The 13,987-nt window shown below is 25.6% G+C and overlaps 2 protein-coding genes across 2 annotated transcripts in view; both read left to right on the forward strand.

The window, feature by feature from the left end:
* The first annotated feature begins 336 nt into the window (after window positions 1–336).
* LOC122861038 (60S ribosomal protein L7-like) lies at window positions 337–2,215 on the forward strand. The gene is made up of 6 exons (XM_044165192.1): window positions 337–400; window positions 832–946; window positions 1,050–1,225; window positions 1,309–1,556; window positions 1,718–1,815; window positions 2,070–2,215. Exons 1-6 carry the CDS (start codon window positions 390–392, stop codon window positions 2,178–2,180), a joined length of 759 nt encoding a protein of 252 aa, XP_044021127.1. The 5' UTR covers window positions 337–389; the 3' UTR covers window positions 2,181–2,215.
* Window positions 2,216–2,638: 423 nt separating this feature from the next.
* LOC122861035 (E3 ubiquitin-protein ligase MIB1) overlaps window positions 2,639–13,987 on the forward strand; it is a 313,722-nt gene continuing 302,373 nt past the window's right edge. Inside the window, exons 1-8 of the mRNA XM_044165187.1 lie at window positions 2,639–3,098; window positions 3,366–3,713; window positions 3,789–3,989; window positions 4,064–4,183; window positions 4,267–4,602; window positions 4,678–4,825; window positions 4,896–5,137; window positions 5,215–5,412. Of these exons, the coding sequence (XP_044021122.1) occupies window positions 2,994–3,098; window positions 3,366–3,713; window positions 3,789–3,989; window positions 4,064–4,183; window positions 4,267–4,602; window positions 4,678–4,825; window positions 4,896–5,137; window positions 5,215–5,412 (1,698 nt within the window). The 5' untranslated portion in view covers window positions 2,639–2,993. The remainder of the gene's footprint in view (window positions 3,099–3,365; window positions 3,714–3,788; window positions 3,990–4,063; window positions 4,184–4,266; window positions 4,603–4,677; window positions 4,826–4,895; window positions 5,138–5,214; window positions 5,413–13,987) is intronic.

Genomic DNA, 13,987 nt, shown 5'->3' on the forward strand with positions numbered 1-13,987 from the left:
TTATAAATTATACTTTTATGAATTAACGTCAATCAAATTTGTTATTTAATTTATCTAAGATTTTAATAAAATTGAATATTCATGAAAGTGATAAAAAAAAATTTATATTTTTTATTTATTCAACTATTATTTTGTAAATATTTTATTAAATTTACTGGAGGATGCAAAAAAAAAAATCCTGGGATAGAAGTTTTAATTGTTAAAATTGAATTTAAAAAAAAACCGCCATAAAATTTGTGAATGAGCGCTACCATACCGGTCACACACAAAATACCGCCATTTACAATTTTAGTGAGTTCCCTATCTTTCCCTATTTTTTATTCTCCAACACGCGATTCCCAGCGATTCCATTGAATTCATTTTTTTTCCTTCCTTTCCAAACTGCTAACATGGTCGAAACGTAAGTTTTCATTTTCTCTTTAAATCAATCAACATCAATTAAATTAATGAAAATAATGCAATAAATTTATGTTGACCTTGAATTGCCAATTATTATGTTATTTATAAAATCATTATTTTTTATAATAATTTTCTATCAAGTGCAGTTTTTGTGATTATAAAATGTGCTTGGTGTCTGGTCACTTCAATGGCCACTATAAAAAGAAAAAAAAGAATTAAATTATTATTAATTAATAAATTAATGCAAATTTTAATTTTGCAATATATCAAGTGTTACAATTTTTTCTAAATCAACATAAAATCAGTGATGAAAGATTAAACAATTAAACAATTTTATTCTCATAACCTCAAAAAACTTGTCAACCACATTTTTTTAGTTTTTTTTTATCCAATAATTTATAATAATAATGTGTGTGTTATTTTTTGATACAGCAAGACCACCAAAGCTGAGGCTCCAAAAAAGCTTCCAGCAGTTCCGGAGTCAATCCTTAAGAGAAAACTCCGTCGTACCACCCAAAAGGCTCAACGCCTCCAGGTCTCCATTAAGGTAATTTCAAGTTTCTTTTATTTATAAATTTTCATTCAGCTGAAAATATAATAAACTTGATTTATTGTTGTTATTGTTATTGTCATTGTTGTTGTTGTTTTAGGCTCGTGCTGCTCACTACAAAAAGAGAACTGAGTACTTTAAACGTGCTGAAAAGTACGCTAAAGAATATCGCCAACAAGAACGAAATGAAATTCGTTTGAAAAGACAAGCAAAGACCAAGGGAAATTTCTATATTCCCGGTGAAGCTAAGCTTGCATTTGTCATTCGTATTCGTGGGTTAGTTGAATAAAAAAAACAAAATTAATTTTAATGTTGATATTTAGATAAATATATTAATTGTTGTTTTTAATTTTATCTAGTGTTAACCAAATTGCACCAAAACCAAGGAAGATCCTTCAATTGTTCAGATTGAAGCAAATTAATAATGGAGTCTTTGTAAAATTGAACAAAGCTACCATTAACATGTTGAGAATGATTGAACCATATATCACATGGGGATATCCAAATTTGAAATCAGTCAAAGAATTAGTTTACAAACGTGGATTTGCCAAGATTGATCGTCAAAGAATCCCAATAACTTCAAACAGTCTCATCCAAAAAAAATTGGGTAAATTGATTTTTTTATTAACTACATTTTTTTATTTTTAATTGATGATTATTCTATAATGGTTTTTAATATTTTTATATTAATAAAAATCAATTTAATTTGCTTTGTTTATTGTGTATATGAATAATTATTAATTTAATTTTTTTTTCTATCTAAATTAGGACGTGCTGATATTATCTGTACTGAAGATTTGATCCATGAAATTTTCACTGTTGGCAAAAATTTCAAATACGCCAGCAACTATCTTTGGCCATTCAAGGTAATATAAAATTTTAATAATTGTTTTGTTGATTTAAATTGACATAGGCATGGTAATAAATTTATCAATTATTTATCAACCTCCTACTATGTCAAAGAATAATCCAAGATTTTTATTTATTTTTGCTAAAATAATTATTATTTTAACTTGATAAAAATCTTAAACATGATTCATCAATAAAAAAATTTATAATTTTATGTTATTTGCAATCTGAATGAATTTTAATGTTTGATTATTTTTTTATTTTTAAATAGCTCAACACACCAACTGGAGGATGGAGAAAGAAGACAAACCACTACGTCGAAGGTGGTGACTTTGGTAATCGTGAAGATCGTATCAACGAACTCCTCAGACGAATGGTTTAAAACTTGAAATGAATAAAACTAAATTAAAAATAATATTTTCAATTGTGTTGTTGTTGTTTTTTTTAAATTATTAATTAAGGTACATATTTCCACAGTGATGATACTTATAAATAAATAAAAATCATTCAAATAAATGCTATGCTTAGAGATTACAACTCAATTCACTTTTAGTATTTTTTCTTGATAGACAAAAGTTCTAAAATCTAACAGTAATTAATAAATTTAAGTTTATTATTTTTATACAATATATAAAAAAAGTTAGCTACATGTGTAATTGAAATTTGCTTATTAAATGAAATTTAATCAACACATTACAAATTTAAAACATTTGTTGATAAATTAATTCAAGAGAAAAATAATCATTTAAAATTCTAGAAAATATACAAGTAATTAATTATTAATGTGTCTGATAATTGTTGCTCAATGATTGGCTACTTGATACCATCTACAATGAAATCTAATCAACCACTTGTTAAATGATAACAAGACTTGTCTCTCTACACATGTTGTTTATCTCTCTCTGTCTTTCTCATTAACAACAACAAAGACCGACTTATCCATCATTCACAATAATAATTACAGATGCTGTACAACTTGAAAATAAATAGTTTTTTTTTCCCATTAAAAAAAATATACACTATAGTATAATAATATGATGATAGCATGTTTTGACATCAGTCATTTAAAATGGCGGTATTGTAATCGCTCATTGTGAATATTAGTTGTTTTTTTTTTTCTGTTTATGAAAATATTTGTTATTGTTAGACATTGATGATATATATTTTTATGATAAATAATAATTAGTTATAAATAATGGAAGCTGCTGGTACAAGTGGTGTTGCAAGAACAACAAAATTTATGATGGAAGGAGTTGGTGCCAGGGTTATTCGTGGTCCAGAATGGAAATGGGGAAAACAGGTTAGAGATGCAACTAGTATTATTATATGAAAAACAAAATGAACAAATGATTTTAAAATTATTTATGACATTGTTAATAAATAACAATGTGATTTAAAAAAAAAAATTCTTATTTTTATTTTTAACAATTGGTATCATGCAGTTGTTTTATCATAATAAATAAATATAAACATTTGAAATTGATCTGTCAAAAGTGACACTTGTCATTTCAAGATAATAATAAACACAATAGTTGATTTATTAATTGTAAAATTATTTATTAAACAGGATGGTGGTGAGGGACATGTGGGTACTGTTAGAAATTTTGAATCACCAGAAGAAGTTGTTGTTGTTTGGGATAATGGTACTGCTGCAAATTATCGTTGTTCTGGAGCATATGATTTGAGAATTCTTGATTCAGCAACAACTGGTGTTAAACATGATGGTACAATGTGTGATACATGTCGTCAACAGCCAATTTTTGGTATTAGATGGAAATGTGCTGATTGTGCTAATCATGAATTATGTTCAATTTGTTATCATGGTGATAAACATCATGTTAGACATCGTTTTTATCGTATATCAACACCAGGAAGTGAACGTGTACTTCTTGAACCAAGAAGAAAAATTAAAAAGGTCTCTAGAAATTTGTATTTTTCATAATAAATTATTAGAAATAAATAATAATTTAATAAATTTAATTATTTTTAGATTGCAATAAGAGGTATATTTCCTGGTGCTAGAGTTGTTAGAGGTGTTGATTGGCAATGGGAAGATCAAGATGGTGGAAATGGTAGAAGAGGAAAAGTTAATGAAATACAAGATTGGTCAGCAGCAAGTCCAAGATCAGCTGCATATGTTGTTTGGGATAATGGAGCTAAAAATTTATATCGTGTTGGTTTTGAAGGAATGGTAAATGAAAATTAAATGATTATTTAATTTAAAACAATTTTTAAAATGCTACAAATGAAAAATTTTAATTTTAGGCTGATCTTAAAGTTGTTAATGATGCCAAAGGTCAAACAGTTTATCGTGATCATTTACCATTGTTGGGTGAACAAGGACCAGGAAGAACAGCTCCACATGGTCTTCAAATTGGTGATCAGGTTGATTATTAATTATCATTAAATTAAAACCTCGAAAAAAGAAAATATTATAATTATTATTTTTAATAATTAAATAATTACAGGTAAATGTAGATTTAGAATTGGAAATTGTTCAATCACTTCAACATGGACATGGCAGTTGGACTGATGGAATGTTTGAGTGTTTGGGTACAACTGGAATTGTCGTTAGTATTGATGAGGATCATGATATTGTTGTATCATATCCAAGTGGAAATAGATGGACATTTAATCCTGCAGTTTTGTCAAAAGTACAAACACCAGCACCTGTTGCTACAACATCAACATCAACAGATAATCATACATTTGCTGTTGGTGATGTTGTTCAAATATGTAATGATTTAGAAAAAATTAAATTACTTCAAAGAGCACATGGAGAATGGGCTGAAGCTATGGTTCCAGTAAGTTGTTGATGAAATTTTTATGTTAAAAATTAATATAACAATAAATCATTGATAAATGTAATTTTAATTTAGACACTTGGTAAAGTTGGAAGAGTTTTACAAATATATCATGATGGTGATTTAAAAGTTGAAGTATGTAGAACATCCTGGACATATAATCCACAAGCTGTTATCAAAGTTGCAAGTAGTGATGGAAGTATGCCAGGAAGTAGTAATGGTGGTACGTATTTTATATACATAAATAATATAATAAACATTTATAAAAATTAATTGTTTTTTTTAATTTATAGAACCACTGTCGGCACTTTTGAAAAAATTATTTGAAACCCATGTGTCAGGTGATGTTAATGAAGAGCTTGTTAAATCATCAGCAAATGGTGATGCATCAAAATGTGAAGATTGTTTAAAACGTCCTGATGCTGATGTAAATGGAGTATTTGCTGGACATACTGCACTACAAGCAGCAAGTCACAATGGACATCTTGAAGTTATTAAAATTCTCTTGCGTTATAAATCTGACGTTGAAATTGAAGTACGTTATTATTTATTTACGTTGTTATTAATTTGAAAATATATTCTATATATTTTAATTGTTTATTCAAATGACAGGATAAAGATGGTGATCGTGCTGTACATCATGCAGCATTTGGTGATGAACCAGGTGTAATGTCACTTGTAGCTGGTGCTGGAGCTGATTTAAATGCCAGAAATAAAAGACGTCAAACAGCATTACATATTGCTGTTAATAAAGGACATGCTGGTGTTGTAAAAATACTTTTAGAACTTGGCTGTCATCCGAGTCTTCAGGTGAGTTTTTATTTAATTTAATAATTTATCTTTTAACCCTTTAACCAAATGCGTAATTCAATGTTTTGAATAAATTTTACAATATCAACAAGACTGAATTAGTGTTAATTTACGTTTGTCGAGACAACGATATCTTCTAATTTCAGAAGTCTTAATTAATCCAGTTATCAGTATGTAGCACTGGGAATTGTTGAATTTAATTTACACGAAAGTGTCATTGGAAGGGTTAACATATATATGTGTGTGTTTTGTTTACATATATTATGTCTCTAGGAATAATCAAGATATATTTTTATCTATATATCTACAATCCATAAAAAATATAAATAATAAATTTTACATTATAATTAATAATTTTTTTATTCTCTATATTATTTTGTAGAGATAAAAAAAATATTTTCAAAAAAATAACATATTTGATTTATTATAACTGTTAATTTATACAATTTTCATTGGTGATTATGAAAATACGAGGGAGACTAATGTTTAATGCCTTTCGACCCTGCTGTCTCGATAATTTACAATGATTGCTCGTTGGTTCCTCCCCATAAAAAAGTATAAAGAACAAAAAAAATAAAAAACCAGTATAAGAAAAAAGAAAAATAACTAGAGAAAGTAATTTTTCTTTTTTTTTTTCTTATTTTTCTTTTGCTCTGTTGATTTTATTTCAAGTATATATATATTATTTTCTTTAACAAAACAACTGTCTTTATTTTTTCTTTATATGGAAAGGGGAATTTTCTCAATCCTGTCACGTGCAATTGCGAAAACGAATAGAGTTTTTTGGAAAAATAGGTACTCGAGTATTGTCGTTGGTTGCCTTGAGCAATATCTGGTCCTGGAGTATATATAAGGGGGTTGAAAATGGTCTTGTATTGAAGCTTACAATGAGGATTAATCGCCCAGTCGAGTTGAGAGAAAGTGAACGATTTTTCAAACTCTCTTTTCATTTGTTTGTTATTATTTTTATTATTTTTTTTTATTTTTTAACTCTTGAAGATTCGGAACAACTCAATCTTTTACGACAATGAGTGTTTGACGATGGAACATTCAATTTTACCTGAACAAACTCAACAAACTGATAAAAATGAAATTAAAAAATTAAAAAAAAAAAAAATATTCTAGCAATTTAAAAATATTTCAACATTTTTTTTTGTCTTTTATTTTATTCTTTTTTCGTTATTGAGAAATTTTTACATATTTTATAAATATCAATGAATATTGATCAATATTTAAAATTGTAAAATATTATTATTTTTAAATTTTAAATTTGTAAATATATCATTGGGATATTTTGGCAACTTCATTGTTCAACGATAATTCTTTTGAAATGTTAAATCATAAATTTTTTTTTGACGTGCATGTTATAGTATGTCGAATGGGTCTATAAAATATATGCACATTTTGATAGGCTATATAAATTTTGTCATTTTAAGATTTATGTTTTTTATTATAGTCTTATTTTTTTTTTTTTTATCTATTTCTGTTTTATAGCAGATTTTAACTTACTTTATTATACTTAATTTGAGTCAATTAAGCTAGAAAAATTTTCTTCTAAATAACCATTATTTAATTTAGAAAAAATTTAATTTATAAAATTTAAATTTCACTGTATTGATACTTATATAATAATTATAAAAATCAATTAACCAATTGAACAATAATTTTATTAATTTTAATATTTAAAAAATATTTATCAAAATATAAAATGATGAACAATCATCGAAATAATAGATTTGCAACAAATTGGAAAATGGAAAATAAAAAAAGCTGTAGTCAGTCTACCTATTACAAATCCAATATATATATAGATCAATCAATTGATCCTTCCAACAGTATTATTTTTTGTTGTCTTGTTTGGACGCCCCTTCAATTGAATGCTATTTTTCTCACCTACTGCTAGAATACCTATATCACACACCTCCATAAAACATACTTGCTGACAGTGACAATATTAACCCTCGATGCAGACTCAACAAAAGTTAACTCTTGATATAGAACACGTTACATGACCTTACTGCCCATTTATACGCACCACCTGTCTCGAACTATTTTTATTTTTATTTTTCTTCAAACTAAATCGATCGTAAATATTTTTTTTTTATTTATTTATTTTTATTTTTTACACTCAACTGAGATTTTTTTGTATTTTTATATATTGGTACTTTATAAAAATTGTTAAATTTATTGCTTTATTCTTCACAATATTTTTCAAACTTTTTTTCCAAGGGCTTTTTTGTCAAGGGTCTCAAAAATAAATGTCGTAATTTTATGATTACATTTTCCTTTTTTTTTTCGTGTGATTTAAAAAGATTTTTTTTATAATTTCGTTTTTAATTTTAAATATACTCAAAATTATTTCTAGTTCATTATTTCGAATGGACACTTTGCTTTTTTTGCTTTTTTACAAGTCGTTGAAGTTATTCAAGTTGTTCTACTTTTAAAAGTAGTTTGAAGATTTTTAATATTACAATATTCTCTGTTAGTTTTTTTTTGTTTTTATTTTTTTTTATCGTTCTGTTGGTATGCACGCACATAGATAAAATATTGTCGGGCAAGGAAATTATTGTCTTTCATATTTTTTTATTTGAAAATATATGGTCGGTAAATACAGCCATATAGTGAAGATTCACGAGTGTCATGCAAGTCTTCATGAGCTTTCTACAATGATATGCGAAAAAAAAAAAAAATATAAAGATATATTTGTCGGATTGTAGAAAATGGAGCGTTGTATTTTTAAAATATAATATATGTTTTTTGTTATTGTGCATTTTTATGGTTCACCTATTTTACTGACAAATATAAGTTTAATATAATATCTACAATAGTTAAACTTTTTAAGTTTTTTTTTGTTCGATATAATATCGAAAATTTAAAGTTGAAAGAAAAAAAATTAGTATTAAAAAGTATAATCTTCAAAACTTTATTTGATATTTTTGACCTCGAGTTTGTATTAAGCTTATTCTGCTGAATTACGAGTATATAAATTTTTTTTTTATTTTCATTTTTTATTCTTCTATCTCAACGAAAGAAAGAGAGAAAAAAAAAAAAAATTACATTGTAAAGAAAAGGGTCGAAAGTGTGACTTGAATTGCAAGGGCATATCTCCGCTGCACGTTTTTTTCTACTGAGCGTGACCAATATTGTAAAAAAATTTCTATTTTTTTTTTTTTTCATAAAAATAGTAACAAAAATTTATTTTATTTTTTTTCTTTTGAATTAAAAGTTTATTGTGTAATTTTGTTCTGTTAAAATTAACGGTTTACTAAAAATGTAAATTTTTTTTTAAACAAAGTTATGGATTTTATAAAAATAAATAAAGCCATAAAATTTTATATACTTTTTAAAAATAATAATAATAACAACAATAATGAAAATAATTTTTTCAAATCGTGTATTAAATTTTGAGTGATGATATGAAATCTTTCACAACTTTTAATATTTTTAAAATTTTAATTGAAAAAATTGAATAGATAAAAAAAAAAAATTAATTAAATTTATTAAAACTGATTTATAATTATTTAAAAAAATATTATGCAGTTTGAAAATTCGGTCAAGATCATTTAGCTATAACAGCTGTTCAATTCCAATTTTTTTCTTTCCAATTTTTTCATGGTATTAATAATATTAATAAATTATAAATCATGATGAAAAAAAATAGCACACGTTTCGGTAATTAGTTGTCCAATTGCATTGTCAAGTGAAATGAAAATATTTGAAATTTTTAAAGCCCAAAAAAGTAACAGTATATTTTTATAGCCAATAGATTTTTCATCTTTAATATACGTCTGCTTAAAAACCTCAAAATAATAGTAAAAAAAAATAAAAGTCTATATAATTTTTGTAGCTGCTGTAACAAAGTAATTTTGTTACTCCATAATCTCATATTTCAAGTGGTCTTGAGTTTCGCATTGTGGTCAATATTACTTTGGAAATATTATATCCTTGTATTAACCATGTAATTTGAATATCAATGTGGCTTAAATTTACATAAGTTTAAATAACTATTAACTATTATTTTTTGATCTAACATTTTTTCAAATAAAGTTTTATATTTTTCAATTAAATACATAAATTTATATACTACTAGTATAAAAATAAAACAAGTCAATTTCTACCTTGATCTTTATGAACAAGTAAGAAAATTTTATCAAAGTTTATGCAATAGATTTTTATTACTTTGTCTGGATCATGTGGATTTATCTGATGCTGAGTGATCAAAAGTAAATCCACTCAAGTTGGAATAATGTCTACTTTGGATCAACTATACGAGTGAATCGACAACTCGGCACCACCACCACTACCAGCATCATCATATTATTATTATCATTTATATAATCTTTTTATATATTTTTTTTATATTTCAATTTTATGTGTATTACTTGGATCTGTACTTGTGTATAAAAGTTCAATCATTTGTTTTATGTCTATCTTGCACATGAAAAGTACACGAGTCTTTTGATTATAACCAACTGAACAACGACACTATTTTCTTTAAGAAAATAAGACACAAGAAATTTACTATCATCAAGGGAATATAACTTACATCGTAAATTCAATGGGTATTTTACCGTGAAATTTATATGCGGGCTATTATAATTCCTTTTGTTCTTGTAACACAATCATGAGTAAATTTACATTTTATCTAGTTTTAACATTTTTTATTTTCACTTACATTTTATTTAAAATTATTAAATAAATCAATAAAAAAAAAAAGAAAAGTAAATAAACCAAGAAGTCATCAAATTACGTGAGATTTTTTTATTTTTTTTTTCTTGTCAATCAAATGAAAATGAAATATCTTGAACGCTTATGGATGGATAAGTGACTTGTTGTCACAATGTGATACTCAAGATGTTACAGTTAAATTGAATTTAAGACATTGATATTGAGAACTTCTAGTTTATTATATATATATACTCTTTTTTTTGTTTATTTATTTTCTATTGAATGATGAAGGTTTGACTGAAATAACAATGCTATCAGAAGCCAAAGTATTATCAACCGTTTCAATGACGTCAAGAATCTTTTTTTTTTATTTATTTTATTTTATATATATATTTTCAACAATTGTATTTTATCCAATATACTTTGCTTGCAAACACTAACACCACAACCATCATCATCATCATCATCGTTTTTATTTTATCCTCGATAGTCTCTTTGTACAAGTCCTGGTTTGAGGAGCTTCTTCAACACTAAAACTAATACTTCATAGTATATTGTGACTGTAGATAATGAAAAGTATAAAAGAATAAGAGTGAAATGAAAAATCAACCAAGCAAACCAACCAACCAGTGTAATTACTTTCGATTAAATGCATCAATTTTATCAACTTTTAGATATATTTTAGTTGCTCTATAGTTTTTTTTATTTTGTGTAATTTAGATTTTATTTTTTTTTATTAATCTTTTACTATCTCATTGGTTGGCGGATTTTTTATTATTTTTTTTATCTGATTGTGTGGGCTTGCTGATGATCGATTCTTCAACAAATTTGCGTTGATGTACTTGATGCGTTGTTAAAGAGAAATGAGACATTTTTTTTTGCTCGTAAATTTCCCTTGGGCATTTTCAAATATTACTTTATTTATTTTTTATTATCTCGTAGTGTAAATTTAAACTTTTTTTTTTTTTTTTGATTTTTTACGTACTTCTCTTGTCATCAGTTTTTTTTAATTGTTATTGGTTTTTTTTTTTTTTTTTTAAACTAGATCATGAGATTTAATTTTTTTAAATTATTTTAGTTTGTTTTTAATTTTTTTTTTTCTTGGTAATTTGTCACACTTTGTTCAGCTGGATGGAAAATTCTCTTCAATATATTTTCTTGTTTATTTTATTTTTCTCTTTATGATTTTTTATATCTTAACTTTTTATTTTTATTTTTTTTTTTTACTCGCTGTAACAGTCTGAATTTTATAACTCGTTGGAAATTTTTACGTATTAAATTTTCTTGATAATATCATAAGATTATTTTAAATATTTTTTTTATATTATTAAAACATTGTCTTGTTTTCATAACAAATATTTTGTTGTACAACATTATAAAAAGTATAAGCTTGAAATAGAGATACATCTAGTAAATTTATATAAATACAAAATTTTAATAAACATTTTGTTTTCATCTACAACAAATGTTTATTTTCAAAATATTCAATATAAATTTTTCATAAAAGTATAAAATTATTAACGCACTAATAATTATAGTATTAAAAAAAAAAACCCTTTTCAACATGACTAACTAAAAATTAAAAAAAATATATATGTACCTATATATTTCCGTACTTGTTTGATCAATTTTACAAAGTCAATATTTTTTCATTAAAAAAATATTTTTTCCATAATATTACAAGTTAATTTGTTCCTGAATTTTTTCATCCACAATAAAAATAAAAATACAAAAATGCTTTAAATGTTGAAAAGAAAAAAATATGTTGGCAGTAACATCATAACACAATATTTGTCTACGTATATACCTATATTAGCTATTTTTTATCTCGACGTTTATCCTCGTTTCGAAATGACGATGTCGTTCTCTCTACAGCCCTCTTTCACACACACGTATATTTACACGAGTACAAAGTCACCCGGGAAAAGTATGATACACAGGGTAAAGTTTTAAAATTACCAGAGCATATCCTCGACGAGAAATGATATAGCCTATCAAGGTATATTTTACAAAAAACAAGAACCAAGTGGGATGAAGATGATGATGATGATAAAAGACCAAAAAATAAAAGAAGGAAAGAAAATATATATATATTGGTGTGGTGCTTCTTGATTTTGAAGGCGTTGTACCGACAACATCATTCAGAAATTTCATCCACCATTACAAATTCAAGTGATGGATAAAAAGGATAATAGTTTATCATCATCATAAATATAAAAAAGAAAAATTATAAAAAGAAAATAGTATATACGAGTTGACTTTTCCACTGGACTTTTGTTAACTTTTGTTAGTTTAATCCAGTTGATACTGGCTCTCGGAACATATCCACTTTTCAACCTTCAAGCTTCATGTTGGATATACAAAACTAGAGCTTTTCCTGTTTTTCCCATATATATATTTACCTAAAAATAAAAACAACAACAACAATTTATACATGTATATATGTTGATGTGTATTTTGTGTGTAAATGCTTGCCCGGGGTTACAGTCTCGTTGCACATCGTCGGCTTATCCTGACTATATACGACGAGAGAGAAAGAGAGCTTTGTTGCTACTGCTTGACGTTATTTTACCGTTAAATTAATGGCACTGAATATGCCGCGTTTACTGTATCCCATTACCACGAAAACTCGCTGCTACACTCCGGTAACGGATATGGTTTCAGGATCAATGGGACAAAGCTCCAAGAGTTTCCGTCTGTAAAAAAAAACAAAAAGAATAAATAAAACATAAAATAATAATAAAACTTTTTAGTCAGATAATTTTTTATCATATCGTAAATTTTACCATCTTATTATTTTTTTGAATTGAAATTATTTTTATATTCTTTAAAAACAACGAAAAATGATTATTATACTAGGTGCTTTTGATAATAAAAAAAAAAAAAGCGAAAAAAAAATGGTGTTTGCCAGATCAAGTATACCGCAATATTCTGAACCATGATGGATATTTGAAATGTCGACGAATCACGTATTTTTCACTGGAAAATGCTCATGGCGATATTTATACACGCAAATGTACCTTTTTTTTATTTTTTAAAACTTTTATTTCTACTATTTTCACATTTTCACCTTTACGCTTTGATGAGTTAGTCACACACTGAAAAAAATAAAAAAGAAATAGATAAATAAATAAAATAAAAATCAATGAAAATAAATTTTGAAAAATACAAAAAAAAAAGTAAAATAAAAGTTACAAGTATTATAAAATATTCATCAGAGTAAATATTTGATATTTTCAAATATTACTATCACATATTTTTATCGTTTCTATTGAAAAAAAAATTTAATTTACGTTTGATGAATTAAAATTGAGTTTTTTTTTTTCGTTTTTTGGTAATTTTATCAACATTGTTTCTAGACTGTAATTATTTTTGTGAACTATAATGTTTTGCTTTGGTAATTGCATTTGTCCTTAACTCAACTTGAGTATGATAAAAAAAAAATAAAAAAAAAAAAAAAACAAAATGAGATAAATACTTTGGTGTAAGTGAGAGGATAAAAGTTATCTTCAGGCGTTTACACAACGACTGGACAAGAAAGATGCTCGTACCATTTGTCTACATGATGAATCTAGACCCTTGTCTTCGCTTTTGGCCAAGTATCCAAACTTTGCTTGTCTTCCATCTTGACTACAGTGTTTCTCTCTGCACAAAATAACATTATATCCATGTGTCTAACGTGAAACAAAAAAAAGTAACAAAAAATTTTAATAAATTATTTTATATTTGAGTGATTGGGTTACTTATTTTGTTCAATGTTCTTGATGACATGGACAAATTAATAATTTCAATAATAATAGTATAAAAAATATATCCATGTTTTGGAAAATTACCAGAGATTTATCATCGTCTTCAACAGAATTAATTTTCTGTTTTCTTTTTTTTTTTTTTTGTACACTGTTTGTGA

This window comes from Aphidius gifuensis, linkage group LG1, assembly GCF_014905175.1.
Source record: "Aphidius gifuensis isolate YNYX2018 linkage group LG1, ASM1490517v1, whole genome shotgun sequence".
In the NCBI taxonomy this organism is placed as follows: Eukaryota; Metazoa; Arthropoda; class Insecta; order Hymenoptera; family Braconidae; genus Aphidius; species Aphidius gifuensis.

Coding starts and splice junctions, on each gene's coding strand:
- LOC122861038 (XM_044165192.1), top strand. Junction 947..1,049: donor GCCTCCAGGTCTCCATTAAG/GTAATTTCAAGT, acceptor TTGTTGTTTTAG/GCTCGTGCTGCTCACTACAA. Junction 1,557..1,717: donor TCTCATCCAAAAAAAATTGG/GTAAATTGATTT, acceptor TATCTAAATTAG/GACGTGCTGATATTATCTGT.